This window comes from Pseudonaja textilis, chromosome 2, assembly GCF_049901715.1.
Source record: "Pseudonaja textilis isolate UNSWEBS1 chromosome 2, rPseTex1.2, whole genome shotgun sequence".
Lineage (NCBI taxonomy): Eukaryota > Metazoa > Chordata > Lepidosauria > Squamata > Elapidae > Pseudonaja > Pseudonaja textilis.
This window is the reverse complement of record NC_141991.1, coordinates 62,573,194-62,597,603: the sequence shown is the minus strand read 5'-3', so window position 1 is coordinate 62,597,603 and position 24,410 is coordinate 62,573,194. Positions and strand designations below refer to the sequence as shown.

The window sequence follows — 24,410 nt, the reverse complement described above, 5'->3', positions numbered from 1 at the left end:
CCCTTCCAACACTGATTATCTGTTATCTGTTAACTCTATCTCCATTTTATAGATAAGCTGATAAGGGTCAGAAGGAGGAAGATGAAACATGTCTCCCAGATTACAAATTCCTGCCACATAATTGTGTAACTGACCATGAAAGTGTGACTATTTTGTCTCTGGTGACTACAATACACATTTTTATAACTAATTGTGAAAAAGAAGGCTCACATTCAAAACTGTAAATATTATTACCTATATTCTTTTTTAGTGATGTATCTGTTTGTATATATCTATGTTCTTCCTTTCCCCCAGGAGCTCAAGGTAGCTTGTTCAGGAACCATTCATTTTCTTTCTCCAGCAAACCTTTGAGATAGGTTGGGCCAAGAATAAGTGAACCAGGTCACCCAGTGAGATTTTCAAGGCTGAGCATGGATTTGAACCTTGGTCTCCCCAATCTAACCACTAAATCACACTACATGGCTCTCAGTGTATCTGTTGAGTGCTGAGCTCATATATATATATATATATATATATATATATATATATATATATATATATATATATATGTAGATCTTTGGTTGTTCGGGTTTTCTCCAGCGTAAGATTCGAAGTATCTAGGCAACGTTTCGATGAAGTCTCATTCATCATCTTCAGGCTTCTGTCTCCAGCTCTGTGCTTCTCAGAGTAATGGAGATTGCAGCTGCTTCCTCCTTTTAACTGCCAGTGGGGTGGAACTTGATTGGGTGGGGGCTTGGCTGTGTTCTGATTGGGTGGGGGGTGTTCTCATTGGTAGGGGTTTGGCTGTGTTCTGATTGGTTGGGGGTTAGCCGTTCTGATTGGTTGGAGGCGTGTTCTGTTCAGGAGGGGGCTTGGTTGTGCTCAGGTTAGTTTTAGTTGCTGGGGGATTTGAGCTGGAGAGTTGTGATCTTGCTGTTTGGCTTCTAGTTCGTGGTCCTGCTGCATCTTCATAGTGGGTGTCAGTTTGCTTCATGTATGGCTCAGAGGGGTTTGAAGTGGGTAGTGATGCAGCTGCAGTGCAGCTTCTGGTCCATGGTCGTTTCTCATTTTCTGAATGGGTGGGAGTCTGTTTTCTACATGGAAGTGTGGTGGTGGCATCTTGTGTGGCTCTCATGGGTGTGGGTCCAGTGTCCTTCTTCATGTTAGGTACCATAGGCTCACCTCTACAAAACCTGGCCAAATTTCTTGCCAAACAACTACAACCCTATGCAGAATCCATCAACTCACACGTAAGAAACTCATTCCAGTTCATCGAGATCATAAAGAAACAAAACTTACAACCTAGCGACCTACTAGTAAGCTTCGATGTCATATCCCTCTTCACCCAAGTGCCAATAAAAGAAGCCTTGACAGCCATCCAAAACAAATACAACCCCCAAGCACATCCTAGATCTAACCAACCACTGCCTATCCAATACTTACTTCACCTACAATGGACAAAAATACAAACAAATAGAAGGAGCACCTATGGGATCACCCTCTCACCTGTCATCGCAAACCTCTACATGGAACACTTTGAAACACAAGCTCTAGAAAAATACGACCACAAACCCAAACTCTGGCTCAGATACGTAGATGACACCTTCATAATCTGGCCACACGGGAAAGAAAAACTGAACAACTTCCTCACATACCTCAACAGTCTACACCCCAAAATACAATTCACCATGGAAACAGAAGCCAACAATCAACTTCCCTTCCTGGATGTCTTGGTATACAAAAGATCCGATGGCTCCCTAGGACACACCATCTACCAGAAGAAAACACATACTAACCGCTATCTACATGCACTCTCACACCACCACCCAGCACAGATCAATTCCGTAGCCAAGACACTCATCTCCAGAACAAAATGCTTAGCCAATGAACAACACCAAAAAACCGAACTACACACTCTCACCAACGTACTTACAGCCAATGGATTCCAAAGAAAGAAGATTACCCACCTAATCCAAAAAGAAGCCCCTACCAAAATCCAAGACAGAGAACAAGAAAACGGAAAAGCCCTCCTCCCATATATATAAAAGGCACTACAGACAAAATTAGCAAGATCCTCCAAAAACACAACATCAAAACAGCATTCTGCACAAACAAAAAAATATCCACCATCCTAAGAAACCCCAAAGACAAAATCGAATTAGAAAACCAAGGAGTATACGAAATCCCCTGCACTGCCTGCCCTAACACATACATTGGACAAACTAACAGAAGAATAAGTGCACGCATTGAAGAACATAAGAACTCAATCAAAAAGAAGAAACGACCTCTTCCTGGTCCAACACCTCAAAGCCACAGGACATGAAATTGATTTTAAAAATACCAGAACTATCGCCAAAACCGAACACTTCAACAGCAGAATAATCAGAGAAGCCATAGAGATAGAAAAACGCCCACACAGCATGAACAAACGAGATGACACCTCCCGCCTTCCAGCCATTTGGAAACCCGCCCTCATGAACAGACGAGTACCTAACATGAAGAAGGACACTGGACCCACACCCATGAGAGCCACACAAGATGCCACCACCACACTTCCATGTAGAAAACAGACTCCCACCCATTCAGAAAATGAGAAACGACCATGGACCAGAAGCTGCACTGCAGCTGCATCACTACCCACTTCAAACCCTCTGAGCCATACATGAAGCAAACTGACACCCACTATGAAGATGCAGCAGGACCACGAACTAGAAGCCAAACAGCAAGATCACAACTCTCCAGCTCAAATCCCCAGCAACTAAAACTAACCTGAGCACAACCAAGCCCCCTCCTGAACAGAACACGCCTCCAACCAATCAGAACACGGCTAACCCCCCAACCAATCAGAACACAGCCAAACCCCCTACCAATGAGAACACCCCCCACCCAATCAGAACACAGCCAAGCCCCCACCCAATCAAGTTCCACCCCACTGGCAGTTAAAAGGAGGAAGCAGCTGCAATCTCCATTACTCTGAGAAGCACAGAGCTGGAGACAGAAGCCTGAAGATGATGAATGAGACTTCATCGAAACGTTGCCTAGATACTTCGAATCTTACGCGGGAGAAAACCCGAACAACCAAAGATCTACATATAAATACCCGAGAACCTCAGAAAACAAATATTGCACCTCTACGGGAGGAAACCCACCATCTGACCAGGACTTATGAAAAACTTGAAGTCCAAAGAGCCTCCATTTTATGTGACCTTGCATTCCTATGCAACTGCCGAGATCAAAATTTAATTCCCACAAGCTTCCAATTGAAATTCCACACCAACAGAGCAGCCACCAAACGCATCCTTAAAAGAACAGAACTGGCCCTAATTAGAAATGAACTTCACACAAAAAAGGTTTCTCCTAGACCAAATCAACAAAGATCTCCTCACACTCCACCTCAGACTCAGCAACAAGATTCACCCTCTACTTTGGGACAAATCCAAACAACTCGCTGTCTGGAGAGCCGAAACACAGACCATCCTCAAGACAGACACACAGACCAACAAACTCAGGAAACTACAACAATGCCAGAAACCAACTCCTCCCCCCACAGCCACACATGAAACAAACAGTGCACAACATCTCAGACAAGATCCTCACTGAAGCTGAAACCAAGATCCTCTCAAAAGGATTCAACTTTGCTGTCGCTCCCAAACACATCCCCACAGAAACCATCATATGTGGAGTTGAAACCAGCCTGACCAAAACCAACCCTGATGATGCTAACAAAATCAGACTCGAAATCACCAACATCCTCTGCACTAGCAAACCACCCAAAAGCAACTTATCCAAAGAAGAACAAACTGCACTACTTAACCTGAAAGAAGACACCAGCATAATAATCCTACCAGCAGACAAGGGCAATGCGACAGTGGTAATGAACACATCTGACTACCAAACCAAGCTAACCAACCTACTCCAAGACCCCACATACAAACCCCTAAAGACAGACCCCACCACCTACCTAGAAAAAACTACCAAATCCAAAATAAAAGCCTCCCCCATCAGTGAAGAAATCCAGCAAGGAATCATACCCAGAGAAAAATCATCCAGATGCCCCAAGCTTTATGGTCTCCCAAAATACACAAAGAAGGAACCCCACTCAGACCAATAGTCAGCTCCATAGGCTCACCTCTACAAAACCTGGCCAAATTTCTTGCCAAACAACTACAACCCTATGCAGAATCCATCAACTCACACGTAAGAAACTCATTCCAGTTCATCGAGATCATAAAGAAACAAAACTTACAACCTAGCGACCTACTAGTAAGCTTCGATGTCATATCCTCTTCACCCAAGTGCCAATAAAAGAAGCCTTGACAGCCATCCAAAACAAATACAACCCCCAAGCACATCCTAGATCTAACCAACCACTGCCTATCCAATACTTACTTCACCTACAATGGACAAAAATACAAACAAATAGAAGGAGCACCTATGGGATCACCCCTCTCACCTGTCATCGCAAACCTCTACATGGAACACTTTGAAACACAAGCTCTAGAAAAATACGACCACAAACCCAAACTCTGGCTCAGATACGTAGATGACACCTTCATAATCTGGCCACACGGGAAGAAAAACTGAACAACTTCCTCACATACCTCAACAGTCTACACCCCAAAATACAATTCACCATGGAAACAGAAGCCAACAATCAACTTCCTTCCTGGATGTCTTGGTATACAAAAGATCCGATGGCTCCTAGGACACACCATCTACCAGAAGAAAACACATACTAACCGCTATCTACATGCACTCTCACACCACCACCCAGCACAGATCAATTCCGTAGCCAAGACACTCATCTCCAGAACAAAATGCTTAGCCGATGAACAACACCAAAAAACCGAACTACACACTCTCACCAACGTACTTACAGCCAATGGATTCCAAAGAAAGAAGATTACCCACCTAATCCAAAAAGAAGCCCCTACCAAAATCCAAGACAGAGAACAAGAAAACGGAAAAGCCCTCCTCCCATATATAAAAGGCACTACAGACAAAATTAGCAAGATCCTCCAAAAACACAACATCAAAACAGCATTCTGCACAAACAAAAAAATATCCACCATCCTAAGAAACCCCAAAGACAAAATCGAATTAGAAAACCAAGGAGTATACGAAATCCCCTGCACTGCCTGCCCTAACACATACATTGGACAAACTAACAGAAGAATAAGTGCACGCATTGAAGAACATAAGAACTCAATCAAAAAAGAAGAAACGACCTCTTCCCTGGTCCAACACCTCAAAGCCACAGGACATGAAATTGATTTTAAAATACCAGAACTATCGCCAAAACCGAACACTTCAACAGCAGAATAATCAGAGAAGCCATAGAGATAGAAAACGCCCACACAGCATGAACAAACGAGATGACACCTCCCGCCTTCCAGCCATTTGGAAACCCGCCCTCATGAACAGACGAGTACCTAACATGAAGAAGGACACTGGACCCACACCCATGAGAGCCACACAAGATGCCACCACCACACTTCCATGTAGAAAACAGACTCCCACCCATTCAGAAAATGAGAAACGACCATGGACCAGAAGCTGCACTGCAGCTGCATCACTACCCACTTCAAACCCCTCTGAGCCATACATGAAGCAAACTGACACCCACTATGAAGATGCAGCAGGACCACGAACTAGAAGCCAAACAGCAAGATCACAACTCTCCAGCTCAAATCCCCAGCAACTAAAACTAACCTGAGCACAACCAAGCCCCTCCTGAACAGAACACGCCTCAACCAATCAGAACACGGCTAACCCCCAACCAATCAGAACACAGCCAAACCCCTACCAATGAGAACACCCCCCACCCAATCAGAACACAGCCAAGCCCCACCCAATCAAGTTCCACCCCCACTGGCAGTTAAAAGGAGGAAGCAGCTGCAATCTCCATTACTCTGAGAAGCACAGAGCTGGAGACAGAAGCCTGAAGATGATGAATGAGACTTCATCGAAACGTTGCCTAGATACTTGAATCTTACGCGGGAAAACCCGAACAACCAAAGATCTACATATAAATACCCATGAGAACCTCAGAAAACAAATATATATATATATATATATATATATATATATATATATATATATATATATATATATGGATCTTTGGTTGTTCGGGTTTCGAACAACCAAAGATCCACATACAAATACCATGAGAACCTCAGAAAATATATATATATATATATATATATATATATATATATATATATATATATATATATATATATATATATATATATATACACATACATACATACATACATACATACATACATACATATATATATTCCTGCTTGAGAATGTATTATCAGAATAGACATATCAGAAACCATATAATTCTGCAAGCAAATCAAAGAATAAAATAGCTGGTTCTAGTTACTGCTTTGCTTAGCATAGCAGCCATAAACACCAGCTACTGCAAGCTGATACAATTTCACTTATTTATTGCTACTTTTCATACTCTGATCAATGCAATATAGCTGTCAGCTGTTATTAGTCATTACAAGACATTCTGCAAAAAGGAGAAGGCTTAACTGAATCACCCAAAGTTGTCGACATTTAATGTAATCAGCAATATGGGACAGAAAAGCATAAGAATAACTCACCAGTTAAATTCCTGCCGTATAACTTTCTTGTGAATCATTTTGCTTCCTTGAGAATGGATTCTTTATGTTCTAATGATGTGCAAATATTTTCCTGTATGACTCAAACCGATTAATGAAATTCAGCTGTAGCAGCCCAACCTAAGGGCACCATCTTCCAATAGCATTAGCAACTTCATATCTTTTATCTTTAGAGTTTTGTTTTGTTTTTTAAAACATCAGACTTTTCCATTTAGGTTTTCACCTCCTTACCTCACTTCAGCCTCCTTTCCCTCATCATACAATTACATCTTTTAACGACAGAACTCCTATGTTCCTGTTTTCCAGGCCATTGACTGTGTCTCAGTTTCTCAAATACATTGATTCTCGTCATTCAGCTTTTCAAGCCTTCATTTCCTTTCTTGCAGAAATAATATAAGAATAGGGATAGGAATATAGGAATATTCTTTATTGAATATGTGTACACACAAACATAGTGATAACTCATAGATCATAAATCATAAGATACAATCATAAATCAACAGTGATATATTACTCTTGTCTTGTTGTCTACATTTAATTTCTATGGAACAGTGGAAGATTTTTCTTCCCTGCTTTTTCATTGGGCCATCCTTTCCTTTTCTTCTAGTCCTGTTTTAAACTATTCTACAACAATACAAGAGGATCCATGAAAGATACTGCTCATCTAGCATTCTATTTTCTATGTTGCCTTTGGGAAGTATTGTAAAGAAACATGTATGCTTGAGGCACTGCAATATAGAGCTAACCATAACAAATTATTCATGGATCAATAGCCCTGAACCTTATTTTTCTGGGTGATCTTTCCTTGCAAGATCAGCCAAGATGGAGCCTCTTAGATGTAGTAATGTATCTGATGAAAATGCCCAGTGGTGCTGTTTTGGAAAAAAAAAAAAAGTTTTGCTTCTCTTTCTGCCAGAATACCGTTAAGGTGAAAAACATGTTTTGGAATGAGATCCATTAACCATTTCTGAAAAGAATGGAGACATAGTTGAAACAGTTATGAGTTCTACTGAATAGCCTTGAATTATAATATTTTCATGCGGGACTTTCGTACCTATGAAAACTGCATGACAGACTGAAGGGTCTTTATGTATCACATCCTTCTCTTGCTGCAACTGACTGCAAAATGCTTCTGCTGTGTTGTCATTGCATGCTGAAAAGCAGGTATATTCCCAGTTGTCCCAGTTGCTGCAGAGTAATGGAGCAGGAAAACATACTGTATTTGCTTCCAAGCTAGTTAAGCAGCTTACAAAAAGGGAAAGAGGTTATTAGCAACAAGTTGGTGTAGACTAGGTTCTCATGAAGGCCTGAAGCATCAGGCCTTCGTGAGCACCTAGTCATGATGCTTTCCTTTTTGTCACTCTGCTCTGTTTTTCATGGCTTTGTGTCACCCTTTCCAGAATTTTCCACTCAGCAGTGGCATTGCAGAAAATCCAGGAAGCTGAGGTCTAGACATTTACGAGACCATAAAGTTTGGGGAAGACAGCTCTGCATTTAAGAGAAAAGAATGTAGTGAGTGCAACTGTGTTGTCAGCAGTTAAAAGGGACATTTTATGTTCCTTCTTTTTACCCCCTTGTCTGCTATCTCAGTATATTATCAGTTCTGAGGCAGGGAAATTATTTTTTAGAGGTTTTTGTTTTCTTTTCACTTCATACCTGCAATGGTGTCCTAGGGGTTACCTGAAAGGATCTTGGGCATCTGTCAACAACTCAGTTAACATTTTGCCTGAGTTTTTGTTTGCTTGTAATGTATCTTGATACTGTATTAATAATTGATAGTAAACTTCATTCTTAATTGACTGCTATATTAATAATTCCTTTGTTTTGATTTTTTTAATCTAATTTAAAGAAACCCTAGTTATTCCTTTACTCTCCATTTTGCACATGACAGCATATTTTGAATATGATACTGAACTAAAAGAATATTAACCATCCTTATTTTCTTTTATTTGGCTTATCCATGCACAAGATCTCATGGCTTTCATTTCATTTTCAAACTTTCATTAGTACTTCAGCTGAACAAAAGGAGACATTATCATATTTGAGTCAGTGAATTCTGAGGAAGTGGTTAAGGTTCTTTGTACTGTTAATTGAGCCATCTGCTTACTGAATCCAGGTTTTCATGGGCTGTAAAGGAGGCCAAAGAAGTGACCCGGGGTTTTCCCCCTGGTATTGGCCTGCTTGTCAGAGGGAATAGTACCTCCTGCCTTGAAAGAGGTAGTGGTTTACCCCCTCTTCAAAAGGCTGGCATTGGGCCCAATGGTTTTTGACAACCATCAAGCTGCCTCCAGCTTTCCTTTTCTGGAGATGGCTATTATATGCAGTTGATGAGAACCCTGAAGGAAGGATTATCTGGACCTGTTTCAATCAGGTTTCAGGTGGGCTTTACTTCTGAGACTGTTTTGGTCATGCTTGAAGATAACATATGGCAGAACCAAGATGGAAGTAGTCCATCCTTTCTTGTGCACTTTAATCTCTCCATTTTTTCAATACTCTTACACATCTTATTTTCTGAGCCAGCTCCCTGAATTGGGCCTTGCTTGGGGGAACTATTTTATAGGGGTTATCTTCTTTTTTCCAGGGCTGAGTCCAATTGGTGTTGGCCGAGGTGTAAAAACTGGCCGTCTTTAGCATGCTGGAGCCTTCCATTTTCTCTCCCCCTTCTTTTCATTTCTACACAAAACCACTGCATGAGGCCGTCTACCAGTTTCTGGTTTGGTATCATCAATACAATGACGATACACAATTATTTATATCTTTTGACCCCAGATCAGCCAATGGAGACTGTCAAGGTTTTGTTCCAGAGACTGGAGAATATTTGTGTTTTGATGGGGAGGAACCACCAACCCAGGCTTTTGTCTAGGATGGTATAGCTCCTTCTGAGGAACATGACTTTTGTTACTGCCCAGCTTGGACATCTTTGTTTCTTGGGGTTTGTTCTGTAATTGTTGGCTAGTTTTTATTATTTTATCATTTTCATATTTTCTTACGAGCTGCTCCGAATTGTTAGAGTCAGGCAGAGTACAAATTGAATTCAATAAATAAATAATGAAATATTAGTGAATTTTACCCTGACATAGTTCATACATTATTATTGCACTACTTAGTTCTATATTACTCTGCTCTAGATGCTTTTAAGTCCTCTCTGTTTCTGGTAGTTTAATGATAGCACCACTAATTCTGGTGTGCTTTAATGTCTTTCAATAAAATAGCATTCAACAAACCAAAATTAAACCCTGCTCGTATCTTTGTGCCTGTAGGGTGGGAATCTAATTCAGTCAGTATGTAGTAGCATGAAAATGAACCAGAGATGTGGAGAATTGTGAATGTTTTATCTATTCATTTGACTCTTCCTCTTTCCTGAATTACTTATTTTACTGGAGTGCTGGTGGTAGCTGAATACAAGGTATTTTTCTTTCATTTCATTGAGATAGTAATGAAGTAACAGCTTTTGACAAGTGGAAAAATAGAGCTAATAGATAATACTCTTTAGCTTTTTAAAAAAATTATATTTGGATTATTAAATTTTCAAATTTATAATAAGCATCTTAATACAATCTGTTTTCAATGGTTAAGCCAATAACTTGCACATACCAGATAGTCCTTGATTTACAGCCAGAATTGAACCCAGAAAAGGATGGTCATAAGTCATGCTGATCATTAAGCATGTCGTCACATGACTACACCCAATTTTATAACTCCTTTTTTTTGCAATGGACATTAAGCAAATGCCACAGTTGTTAAGTGAATACCATGGTCATTAATAGAAGACCATAGTTGTTAAACAAAGTCATTGTTTGCAATGGGTGATTTTTGCCAGAAACCAAAAATATAATAACTATTTTACAGCACATGACCCTGGGATCTTGCAAACAGCTCTAAATGTGGGCTGATTGCCAAGTGCGCAAAATACGATCATGTGACCACAGGGGGCAAGCTTCAGAACTTTGAATCCAGGTTGTAAGTACCTTTTGGGTGGGCATCCATTTTAACTTCAGATGGTCATTTAGTGACCAGTTGTAAATCAAGGACTACCTGTTGTCAATATTAAACTTAAGGACTTTCCATTAATCATATGACTGAGTAGCAAATACATTGAATTAACTTAAATTACAGATATCAGAGTTGGAAGGGACCTTGTAGGTCATCTAGTCCAACCCCCTGCCCAAGTGGGAGACCCTACACCATTTCTGACAAATGGCAGTCCAATATTACTTTTGCTAATACTTTTGTACGTTGTATATTTCTGTATAAAACTGAATCTTGGTTAAAGTATCTGCTTCTGAGAAGAAAAACATTAGAGTTCAAATGCAATAGAAAATCATTATTATGCTAAGAACTAGAAGCGAACAATGAAACGACTTTGCAATGTCGAGTGCTAATTCAAATAGATACCAGACTGTATCTTGTTAAGTGCATTGGTTTCACCAACCGGCTAGACTTTTCAATTTATCTTAATCTTGGTTAATCTCTTAGCTTTTGAGTTAGAAAATATTGAAACTCTATATAGGATTCCAGTTATAGTTTAATTAATTTGTTTACCTATTAATTGGTAGTCATCATTTAGTTTTCAGTCACAAACATTTGCATGGATATATTAATAAACTTTTAATAATTTTATCTCATGAATACTAGGGGAATATCATGTGTTGTCACATTATGTTAGTACAGAAGTTGGTAGAGCCTATCCTTAACGTTTATTTTATTTTGTAGTCAGCCTTGAAATCAAACAATTAGTAATTAACCAATATATTCTCTGTTTTTTTCTTCTTCAATATTTTTTACATGTTTATGCCTAAAACCAGATACATATAATTAGGACTGGAAGATGTCCCAGATATCTAATCATCCAGGCATCTAGATAATTCATATTTGTTCTTAAGTGTTTAAATTATTTTCTGATTAAATGGTAACCCAATGGAATATATCACTGTGAATTTATATTTTACATTACTCTAAGCACATTTGAAATCTGTGCTGCTGCTGCCTAGAAATGTGAGCCAGCATCTGGAGTTGGCAGACTGGTATGTGGAAAATGTCACATTAATGTGTAACAGAACTGAAAAAGCCCAGATCTGCCTTGTTAGCGTCTGCTAACAATGGGCAAATCTTAAAAATGTTTTCTAAACTCCATTTAGTTTGGAAATTATTTGAGATTATCTAAAAACTGAGAAGAAGGTTTATATTTCTCCCTTGGCTTTCTAAGGGCTTGGACTACTGCTTCTACTCCAAATCCCTCTCCATTAATGGAGGTTAACCTTTCCCCCTCTGTTGCTTATCTTTTGCACAACTGTTGCAGCTGGAGCAGTAGAAAGGATGTGCATGAAGAAAGAGCAGTTTTACCTCTTCTCAACTTCCCCCTTCATTGATCAGTCCTGATGGAGAGCAGTACTCCAAGAAAAGGTTCTAGATGAGTAACTGGGAGGCTCAATCTAGATTCTAGAATCTAGACTGTTAACATTCTCTTGTCGTCCTCAGAATCCCACAGATTAGATGAGGCCAAAATATTGAGCCTATTTTTTAAATTACTTTGGGGTTTGGGAGATTTCACTCTTAGAAATTCCTGAAATGTTATCCCCAGAATGACTCCTTGATATTCCCAGACAAAGATTCTGGTTTAGGGTATATGAACCAATATGAGAGATGAAGTTCTGAGAATGCTTGCAATTGCAGAACAGCCGCTGAGAAGGAAGAACTGTTGTTCCTGTGATCGCTTGAACAAAGTCAGAAGAATGCTGAGGAAGATTTGAAAGTAGGAATGCCTTGGAAGAAGCTCCAGCAGTGGGTGGATGGGTGGGAGATGAGCTGAAATATCTTCATCTTGGATTTTAAACCCAGGCAAATTAAAGTTTGATTCTTCTCTATGGATGACTTTTACAGGACACAGAAGTATTTCCTTCCTGTCTGCCTTCCTGCCTTTCTTCCATCAAACTTCAATAACTTTGTTGCCTTGTCCAGGCTTCAAAAACTGCTTATAGAAGAACAAAGATCCTCTGCTAACTTCCTCTGTCCAACTGTACTAGTCTAAAACCACTTATTCTGAACCACAAAGTAAATTATAGCATTCCCAGAGCATCCCAAATTTTACAAGGCTGTATTTCGACTACAGCTTTTACCCACTTCAGAGAAATCTATAAAGAATCTCTTCTCATAATGATCGTTCAATTTGCTTCTTGGCAAATTTCTATTAAACCTAGATTTTTGGGCAGCCTGGTTTATTCAAAGCTTCTCAATTTGTACACAATGCACATTTAAAAAAATAAGGATAATGCATATAGAATTATGCAAAAGGAAATATTCTTATAGTAAAGCAGTTTTGCTGTACCCCTGTTATGATGTGTAGAATTAGAGTGGTGATGCGATACCATTAAATCTGAACAACACCCTTGTGGAGAAAAAGGATTACATTATATTTTAATGTGATTTGGCAAGCTGGAGGAAAGCAATTAACTTTTAAAATGATTTTTATGCAGTTTATTAGGGATAATTCAGTAGTTTGAAGAGTTACTGGAATAAATAAGCATAAAATAATCCAAACTAGTTAACAGTAAATATTCTAGCTCATATTCAAGGTGGACTGTAAAAAGTCTGTTACAGACTAATTGCTAATTACACCACTAGGAATAATTTTAATCAGGAATAAGTACAGTTTATGCATATTTCTGGAAGGAGCTAGCTTCTCTTGAATTTAATAATAGTTTCCACCCTGCAAGTATATGTCTAGGTCCATCTCTTTAATTATTGTTATGTTTTTGGCAAACCTATTTTGAATCAGTATCATACAAGTAATGATGTTATGTATATTTGATAAGAAAAAATAATAAATTGGTCTGAACTGACAGTAGTTGACATCTGAAAACATACTTATAAGCTTTTTATATTTTTTCATACATATAAATCTGGACATACAGTTTGCATGAGAATATTCTTTTATATAAATTTATCATTGCAAGTTTTATAAGTATTTTGTCATTTCAGAAACTTATTTTTGATATACAGCTTTCAAATTTAAGTACAACTTGAACATATACATGTATATATTCCGATTCTAGTAGTATGAAAAACTCATACCATTGAATATAACCAAGCAATTTGCAAACTCAGGATCAGTGTGAATAAGGAACAGCAGCTTTCCCTGGAGAAAAAAGTGAGAACAAAATGGTTTTTCCTCTAGTAACTTGTGTGTTTTGCTGCTATATTGAGAAAAAGGAAGATATCCATACAGCCTCTTTCTACAGAGGAAGTCTTAAAAGCTCCAGTGACCAGCAGATGCAAAATGGCTCTCTTGTCATCGATGTGGCTGATTCAGGGGCAGCAGAACAGCCCTCCTTTTTTGAGAAAATGTTAGAAAAGCAATGCTGTTTGTCTATACATTTTGATTTGAACAAGAGTAGCTGAGAGAATGTTTGAAGAAAGACAATTAAAAATGAAATAGTAATAGCAATAAATAAAGCCACCTGGTTTACAAACCATGTGCCTATTACTTTCAAGGAGAATAAATTTCTTTCCATGAGAAAGTTAGTAATTTTTATTTGTGTGTGTGTGTGTGTGTGAATGAATGAATGAATGAAATGGTTTTGTCTTATTTATTGTTTAACTGTATAGCCCATGTTTTCTCCAAGAGTTCAACTGGGCTTACATGTATACCCTTTTCATTTTATCCCGTCAACAGCACCCTTATGAAGTAGGTCAGCTTTTAAAGAGATTGATTTGCTGGAAGTCATCATACTTTTCATTTCATGGGCAAACGTGGACCCCAAATCCCAGAATTATCTTCATTTTCAGCAATGAAAATTATATTCAGCAGAATTTTGTACTTTCCTGCCCTTCTTTATGGTTTCCTGACTTAGGAAGAGTTCCTATTTTATTGTAAATTGCTGTCAAGATAATGCTTTGTGCCACTGAATTAGATGATGGCTCGAAGTCAATAAAAGGGAACTAAGAAGGTCTGGAGTTTTCACAAACTATGGTATGATAATTGTGTTGCTATAGCTTTGATAGAACAGATAACAACTATCTTGCATAAATCAATTCTAGGTCTACAATTGATTAACTCTCTTCTGTTTATGAATTTCTTAGTTGGTATGACTTCACGTGCATGATCAAAGGTATATGGTTGTAAAATCTCCTGATATTGTAATCTCTGATCCAAATCTGCTAAAGTTTCTCTGCTGTAGGTTCATTCAGCTGCGAATCTGATTTAGCAACTCTATTTTGATTGCACAGTGTATGATTAAATACACTGAAGTGAATACATTTTTAGCTGTTAAGAAAAAAGTTAATTTTAAAAATTATGTAACATACTACCTCTAGGAGAATATAATAATGTAAACTATTTCCAGCCTCTTGGCATTAATGTTTTAGCTGGAAACAGTTTTACTGAACGAGGATGGCTCATTATGCCTTTTATGTAGTTATCGCTTCATGTGAGATTCAAGGGAGAGATGTTTCAAAATACATTTTTTCCCCATTAAAAACTGTTGCTAACAACCACATAAAATTAATGTTTTATGTTTTGTGCAAAAGATGTTACATATGATGTATAACAGACAACTGTTTACTGCAATGTAAAATTGTTTCTCATGAAGGAAAACAGTTTCATTGTGCTCGCAATTACTCAAGTAAATACATAGAAACAACATAATGGAGTGCAAGAGCCATTAGATGTAACTTTGGTATAATTTTTTAGTTATTTGAAGTCAGCTCAATGCTTCATTTAAAAAAGGCACATAGAAGGTAATAAAATGAAATAAGAGTTTAGTTGATGAACTTAAACCTAATACATTATTTTGATTAATAAAAATGTTGTAATTGATATTCTAGGTATCTCAGGACTTGAAACAAAAATTGGGAATTCTTGTACTATGTAGGTTTATGATATAATACTGTAGGTTTGTCCTGTCATTAATTGCTTTGAAAAATGATGGGGCGATGCGCAGGTTATAGTTCTCAACTTCTTGGATAAATAATCTTCCATATTACTAAAGAGAGGATAGAATTTAGCATGGAGGTATTGTTTTCCTTTTCATTCTGAATGTATTTCAGTTAAGCCTGATAACTACCCAAAATTATGTGAACAAAACAGCAGGAATATATTGAGGAAATCTAATTGAACCATGTGAAGCTGTGTTATTGATGTAGTCTAAAGAGTTATTGTCCTTTAATTTATTGGGCTTTGGCCTTGTTTGTTTCAAATCTATGCCTAAAAGTTAGGAATATTTTGATACCTAAGCCAGTTTAGTGTAATGCTTGCTTAGAAAAGATGCTTGCTTAGAAAAGATGCTTGCTTAGAAATTGGGAGACTATGATTTCTGGTTCCACCTTAGCAATGAATCTGGGTGACTTGGGACCAGTCACTGTCAGCCCAATTCACTTCACAGGGTTGTTGTTGTGAGGAAGGAATATTAGGTACTTGACTTACTTATAAAGTAATACAAATATAATAAAAATAAATAACAAGATAAAAATATTCATTACCCTATGCATATGGATACATAACTGCTAAATAAATTGATTTTTCTACCTGGGCGTAATTTACTGAGGGAAGCTACCTATATTTGGAACATGTAATACATATTTGCCTGTTTTATCACCAAAACATCTGGCAGAAACTACAAGCCACTGGCCAATTCCTGCTATTTTGTGTTGACAGAGTGCAACTTTGTGTGTCATACACAAGTGTGTGAAAGAAATGTGTTTATCACAGTTGAGGATATAACTGGAAGTAATGATGAAATACATTTTGCAAAATAGCTTTATCAGTTTCATGCTATACAGCAGCAGAGATGAGAGAGAGAGAGAGAGAGGTGGAATGATTCCTCTGAGTATATGCCTATACATCCTGACATATATTTTGGGACTCATCACATTTGAGGCATTTAAACAAAAATAAAACAGAAGTGCAAACTATTTTGTATTGCTTACAGTTAAAATTTGTCAATTAGGGCTAACACATCAGGCTGATATCAGATATCAGACCTAATTCAAACATTACTATTGAAGTATAGTTAATATAAATTTATAGATTGCATAATGTGTTTAAGTGGTAAAAAGTTTTACTTTAACCAGAGTTGTTCCATTCACATGAATTCAACTCACTTTCTGTCCTGCCTCCCTCAGTCAAAGGCAGTAAGTGGGAAATACTCACATGATTTAGTCAAGTCATGTTAAGGTGCCATCAGGGTAATTGGCTAATTGAGCTTAACAGAATACTAGCATTGCCACAATTGCAACCAAGAGGAATCGAGTTCACTTGCATAACGGGATTGTGGAAGGTATGTTCAAAGCTAATTGTGGTAAAATATTCATAACATGTTCTTGATTTAGTCTATTATTTTTAACGTAGCTCTACTTACATAGGAATTCAGAAAATCATGTGTATATAGAGACTGAGAACTGAACGAGCAAGATAGAATTTTCTGCTTCTGATTAATATGTTTATTAAGATACCCACAGCAGATCATGAAGCAGCAGTCTAAAATAGTATAACGTTCTAGTGAACATCACAGAGGTTGAATTTCAAAAAGGACAATATTTGATCTTTTCAAATTTAGAAATTTAGATTTTTGGGGATATTATTCAAATGGGAAAGCAAGAATTAATAACAACATGTAGGTATGTTCCAGTATATCCATGCTTTTATTCCTCAAGGTTGAATTCCTGTGTTTATGGCACCAACTAGAAACCAGAAAACCATGAGTTCTAGTCCTGCCTGAGGTACAAAGCTAGCTCAGAGACTTTGGATCAATCATTTCCCCCCCAATGTAGGTCTACCAAGGAACTTCAGCTGGTTTGGAATGTGATAGCCTATGTGCTGGGAATTTCTCAGAGTACATACATTGCAAAGTGTATTTCATTATTACTTCCAGTTATATCATAAACCATGATAAACATATCTCTGTCACACACTTTCAAACATTGAAGGCTGATATAAAAAAATAGTATATTAATAAAACATATATTTTAAAAAAAGCCTTGAAGGCAACAAGTGCAAACTTTAAGTGTGGGTTTTGACCTGTAAGCTTAAGTCTATATTATGTACCAGATTTCTTCTCTAAACAAAATTTGCATGCTCTGTGCAATCAACCTGGAAAATTTCAAACCACCACCACCCCAATGTTTGAGGGGGGGGGGGCTAAAAAAATAGTCCCTTTTCTTCCCCTCTGAAATATTTTACTCCTGAGATTTGAAGGTCTGTAAAATATCTAGAGTTTTAGACCTGGGCAGTGGGAATGTGAGGTGCCTATCCTCCGGTCACTTTTAATTATGCTTGTTGCTTTTAAATGGATTTTTTATGTGATTTGCTAATGATGTGTAGGCATGTTTAATGTAAGCTTCCTGAAATTTGTGGAACTGAGCAAGAAATAAATGATATAAATAAATAATAAAAAAAAACAAGAGCTGTCCCCACCGTCTTGTTAATTTATTTTTAAATTAATCTTAAATTTTTAAAGTGACCTTTTTAAAAACAAACAAACTCGAGAAGCTGATTTTTAAAATGTAATGTCGTAGTTGGATTGTCCCCCCCGCCTCCCTCCTTGCTTCAATTATTTTGTAGCCTAGAATCAGCAGAGTTAGATCGAGACTGGCTGTGCTGTGACATGAAATGGTCCTGCAAATGATCAGATAACCTTTTCCAGTAATGGGAACTTGCTTAAGTTAATAGAGGATGCCTGATTTCTGCTGGTTCTCAGTTTACATATAATCTCCCCCCTTTTGAGGCTGTAGGCTGCAGAAAAAGGAACCGGTTTGAGCCAGTTTGACATTAAACATGCTCTAGGTGTGGTGAGCTATAACTGCTTTTTTAGAAGAACACCTATTATTGGACATATTAAAAATAAATAAGACAATGCAATCCGTGTGTTTGAACATCTGTTGGCAGTAATTAACTGCAACTCTTCAAACTACTTAGATAGTTGTTGTTTTTATCCCCCAGTCTTTTCTGTGGGAGTTTGTGTTGTTATCACCATTTTATTCAAGATGCCTTTTAATGTGTTTCAGCACACCAAGAAGACCAGAACAATCAGACTCCTCCTTTGGACAGAGGACACCTTCCCCGTCCCTGACAAAAGCTGCTCCAGGCAGTGAAACCCCAAGAGAGAAACGGAGCCAGGGGCAGGCTCCCCAACACACCGATGGGCCCAGGAGGACTCTCCAAGTGGGTGGAGGACGCTCACCATCTGTTTCCCCGGAGCGAGGCAGCACGCCGACCTCACCTTATTCGGTCCCACAAATTGCCCCCCTTCCCAGTAGCACGCTCTGCCCTATATGCAAGACAACAGATCTCACCTCCTCCCCTAACCAGCCAAATTTCAATACCTGCACACAGTGTCACAACAAGGTCTGCAACCAATGTGGATTCAACCCCAACCCTCATCTGACCGAGGTAATGGTTCCTTATGGTGTCTGTGGATAGCAGTAACGCTGTAGACAAGCTTATTCGGTGTTCTAGCTCTGTTAAATTGCTTGCCTAGTTTATTAAGAATCTTGTATGCCAGGCCAGAGCATGTTAAGGCCCCAAGTAACAGAACACTTTCTATCTACTTTATTAGAAAATATTGTATTTAGTGTGTGTACTAAACACACACACACACACACACATCACAAGTGCACACAATATATGTCTATCAAAAGGTGAGAATAAAAGGACAGAGAAAAAGAAGCATTTTATCTGCTGGCCGAGTAGATCAAGGAGAATAGGAAATTGGGAAATTTAGGATTGTTTATAGGAGGTGAATCTCAGTGTCTTTCCAATACAATATTCCCATCTGTTATACTGTATATATCATAGAATCTGTGCTGATTCTCACAATAAGTGTTTAGTCTTATACTTTGTTCAAACTTCCTATGTTTTATTCTTAGTAGATGTTTTCAATGACCTTTCTCAAGAAATCAAAGCAGCAAATTGTCCTGATTTATTAGTATCGTCAGCACAACTGTGAGGGCTGTTTTCTATGGATTCTACAGCTCTACCTGATTTGCATGCTTCGGTATTTTTAAGTATCTTTTCCTTTTGTCCTTTTGGTTTGATAATACGCATCAAAACACGAAATAAAAGGACGCATATATAATGAACAGAAATAAACAGAATAAAGAATAAAGATATTCTATATGTAATACAGGGTAAGCTTAAGGACCACAGCTTAAGGACCACAGTTGAACCCCAAATTTCCATTGCTAAGCAAGGCAGTCGTCAAGTGAGTTTTGCCCCATTTTACAACTTTACTTGCCACAGCCACCGTTGTAGAGTGAACCACTGCAGTTATTAAGTTAGTAACACAGTTGCAAAGTGATTCTGGCCTCCCCATTGACTTTGCTTGCTAGAAGGTCCCAAAAGATGATTTCATGACACCCCAACTATCATAAATACATGACAGTTGCCAAGCAGCCAAATGTTGATCGTGTGATTGTGGGGATGCTGCAACGGTCATAAGTGTGAAAAACAGCCATAAGTTACCTTTTTTTCAGTGCTGTTGTAACTTTGAATGGTCATTTAACGAATGGCCCATGATTGTGTTATCTTTATCCCATTTGTTTGGTATACTTTTTTAACTGCTCAGATGATGAGAAATAAAACCTTAAAACCAGCAGTGTAGTTTCTGAAATTATGTAGTCTCCCCAGCACAGTTTGTTATTGCTGAAATCGGAATGAAATTAAGAGTACAATAAGATATAGTTTATGGTAACATGGCTGAATAAAAATAGACATCATGGTTCATGGTGTGGTTGCATGGCTGTTGATCTGAGTGAGAGCTCAAATTTCATAATGAGGTTAGAAAGATATTTTTAATGGGCTAATGCAAATGACCTTTCACCAGAGAATAAATCATTATGTTATTTATTAACACCAAATGATGTGCAGATATTTTTATAGGTAGACCTTTCGCTCCAAGAACACCACACTTTCCTTGTGTTCAGTCTGCAATCTATGACACTTAAAAACACTAAGATTTTTTTTTCTTAATCTCTTAAAATATTTATGTGCCTCCTATTCTGAGGCACACAGATATCTATTAACCTATTAATATCTTCAGTGAAAAAAAACATTACTTTCTGTTGGATGTCAATTGGCAAAGGGGTTGAACTCCCATAGCAACTACCCATTCTAAATGAAAAATAAATGTAGGTTCTATAATCATAATCAAATTAGGCAATATGTGAAAATGTTTGATTATCTTTAATGCATCTGTTGTTAATAGCAATCACTGCGATAGGAGAAGCAATTGGGGAGTGGAACTGTAGAATAAAGGAATGGGCAGTAGCATATTTGGGCCTTTCTTGATCATAGCCCCAGGAAATATCACTGCTCCAATTTAATGCCAATATCTTTTTCTTGTGATAAAGAGCAAATTTTATCAGAAATGTAGCATTCAACTAAGGATTAAAATCTTTTTTTGCATGTTACAGTCTCAGCTCTGATTGCCCTAAGATTATTATTAAACAGTAACAATAAATGTCTGAACTGCTGTCATGCAAAACTCAGATTCTATATAGTTTTGGAAAGATGGAAAGTCTACACATCCAACTATTAAGCAACTCTAGATCTCCCAAGAAGTATGAGAATGGATGCAGTGGGATGAACATGGATGTCATTTGAAAGATACTGGCTGGAGCAGTATATTGTGCCACCATGTTATGTTCTTCACTATAAATACATAGCAGTGGTGGGATTCAATTTTTTTTACTACCTGTTCTCTGGGCGTGGCAGGGGAAGGATACTGTAAATTCTCCAGTCATAGGTGGTATTTGCCAGTTCTCCGAACTACTCAAAATTTCCACTACCGATTCTCCAGAGCTGGTCAGAACCTACTGAATACCACCTCTGACACATAGTGTATCTATGTATCAGGGCAGGGGTGGGATTCAACGGGTGTTATGACTGGTTCAGTGACTACGTTTTACTCCTCCGTGTGCACGTGTAAAAAACCTTCAGCAGTGCTGCCTGGACAGCTGAAAAGCTCTGCACACAGGTGAGCAGCATTTGAAAAGCCGCTTTTTTCCTGCTTTTTCAACTTCAGCTGTGCCACGCAAAGCAGCTGAGGTTGAAAAAGCAGGAAATAAAGGACAGGTAAGAGCCCAGGCGGGTGGGTGAGCCAAACAGCAGCAAACACAGAACTGGTTCAGTGTCTGCTGCTCTTCAGAGCTTTTGAGCCAGGCAGAACCGGTAGCATCTCACCCCATATCAGGGATCTCATGACAGAATATTTTGGCTAGGGGAATTGTAATTCAACATATCTGAAGCATCCCAGACTGGGAAGGGCTGCCTTAGTTCTACAAAACTGTATATAACAGTAGGTAAATTGAGCCTCCCTGAAACAATGAAACATGTTGGAATACATCATCTTTCATCTAGCAGTCTTTAATTTGTAATTAAAATGGGATGAATTATTTTATGTAACATTTATTTTATGATCTTGCTCAGGTCAAAGATGCAACCCCCTAACCACAATTACAATTCAACTTCCATTTATTTCAATGCTGTAATACCCAGGCGTGGGATTCTACCATTTCGCACCTATTCACTAGAACTGGTGGTTAACATTCTAAGCAGTTCGGAGAACCAGTTGTTAAAAGAAATTACTGGCCTAATCCTGTAAGGAAGGCAGGAAGAAAACATTCTGGTGTTGCTTACAGAAACTGCCTCTCCTTTAACCCTTATTACATTGTTGGCAGGACTAGACTTCCTGTCTCAGGAACTTCTCTGGAGTTTTTTTCCCCCTGCTTTGCTGGTACTTTGCTTGTGTGGAGTGACCATTCAAAGTTACAATGGCACTGAAAAAAGTGACTTTTGACCATTTTTCACACTTACGACTGTTGCAGCATCCCCACGGTCATGAGAGGCCAGGCGAGGAGATGGATGCCTTGATGTGGGTGATATTGAGTTGGTCACACCCAGCCAATAACATGACCACCAAGCCATGTCCACCCAGCCATATGATCACCAAGCCACGGCCACCACCTAAGCCACGCCCACAGAACCGGTTGTTAAAAAATTTGAATCCCACCCCTGGTAATATCTATAGCAGCCCTGCTTGAATGATGCCCTGTTGTGTTAAATGCATATTTGCCTTAATGTTTGGCAAAATATATTTTCCAATGAATTCCATTTAGAGAATGAAAACAGAATTTCTTGAATATTATTAAAGAGCATTAAAAGGTTGAGAATAAAAAGTTCTAAATTCAAAGTATCATCAATATATTTTGAATTATTATTTTTAATTCAATATATATTTTGAATTACAGAAAACCATAACAGTTGCTTAAAATCTATGTCCTATCTTCAATCTTTATGAAGATATAAATAGTGATATAAATAATACAAAATAAGTAATAACACGATGACTCATTATCATATTATTATAAAGAATAGTGATCAAGCACCCTGTGAATTTGTTTACTTTTAATGTAATACCTTATTTGTAATTTCTTGGAAAATGGCCACACAGATGGGGGCCATGAGAAACAAATATGAAAAGTGCCAGAAATAGTTTCCCTAAATAAGAAAATTGTTATCTAGGAGAATAAGGAGCCTAAATTTTTGTAAGACAATTTTTTATGACATATTCTGAATTGGGAATTGGATTCTACTTCCTCAGCTGATAGACTAAAAAATTCTTTCCAAACTTGATTCATTATACTTTTAAATGGCTTATGTCCAAAATTTAAGTTGGCAAACATTTATTCATTTAAGAAAGTGATATAAGTTTATTTAAAGAGTTCCACCAATGCCAGTTTTAAGTGCACTTTTTGCCAAATAATACTTAGATGCATGAAAATCATGATGTTTGAGAACCTCATGCAAGACTTTTGATTATCTGCAATGCTGGAAACATTTATTCAGAATGTAATGTACATATAGACAGTTTGGTCTAGTAGCTAAGGCACCAGGTTAGAAATCAGGACAGTGAGTTCTACTCCTGCCTTATATATGAAAATTGGCTGGATGTCTTTGGGCCAGTCACTCTGAGTCCAACCTACCTCACAGAATTGTTGTTGGGGAAATGGGAGGAGGAAAAAAATATTGTGCATGTTCACTGCCTTGAGTTATTTATAACAAAAATAATAAATTCAGGGGAAAATCTATATAAATTTAAATAAGTAAAATTCAGAGCAAGCTTCAAGGTCTTTATTCCACCCAAATTAATTTATATTCCATGAAAGAAAACATTTATTTGTTCAATTGCTCTGTGTTTGAATAGTAATGAATTAGATTAGCACTCATTCTGAACCTATGTAGAATATACTTTTGAAAGTTATATGGTATCTTTTTTTAACCATGCCACCTTTATTCTTTCTGATTTAAAAAGTAAACTGATGACTTTCTCTACATAAAGGGAATAATTGCCATTATCCTGCTTAGTGAGTGACAGCTCAATCTGAGATATAATCACAGGACAGAAGAAAAAGGAAAGACCCTTGGTTCAGTATATAATACCAAATTTGAAAGACAACATTATTTCATTTATTTAAACATTGTATATTATAAAACCAAAGGCACATGGAAGAAAACTAAAGGAACGAAAGTATAATGAGAATAGAATGATTAAAATAGTAATAGTACAGGTCCTATATGGAAAACTATTTGAAGATAGAAAATGGGTAAAGAGGGCTAAACAAGGAGTCATTAGCAAAATGTATGGGATTAAAAATAAAAGTGATGAAACTGAAATGAGAGAGTGCCGGAAGGAAAGTTTGAGGTAATGTGCATAGAAACAGAAGAGTGGAATAGAAACAAATATTGTAAATGTTAAGTGTCAAAGAAGAAGAATGATGAAAAAGAAATCATATGTCGAA

General features: G+C 37.8%; 1 protein-coding gene across 4 annotated transcripts in view; it reads left to right on the top strand.

Moving 5' to 3' along the window:
• The window catches only part of BSN (bassoon presynaptic cytomatrix protein), a 237,927-nt gene that overhangs the window by 13,095 nt on the left and 200,422 nt on the right, over positions 1-24,410 (top strand). For all 4 annotated transcript variants that reach the window (XM_087924083.1, XM_087924086.1, XM_087924085.1 and 1 more), the window contains exon 2: positions 18,618-19,002. In XM_087924083.1, coding sequence (XP_087780209.1) covers positions 18,618-19,002 — 385 coding nt within the window. The remainder of the gene's footprint in view (positions 1-18,617; positions 19,003-24,410) is intronic.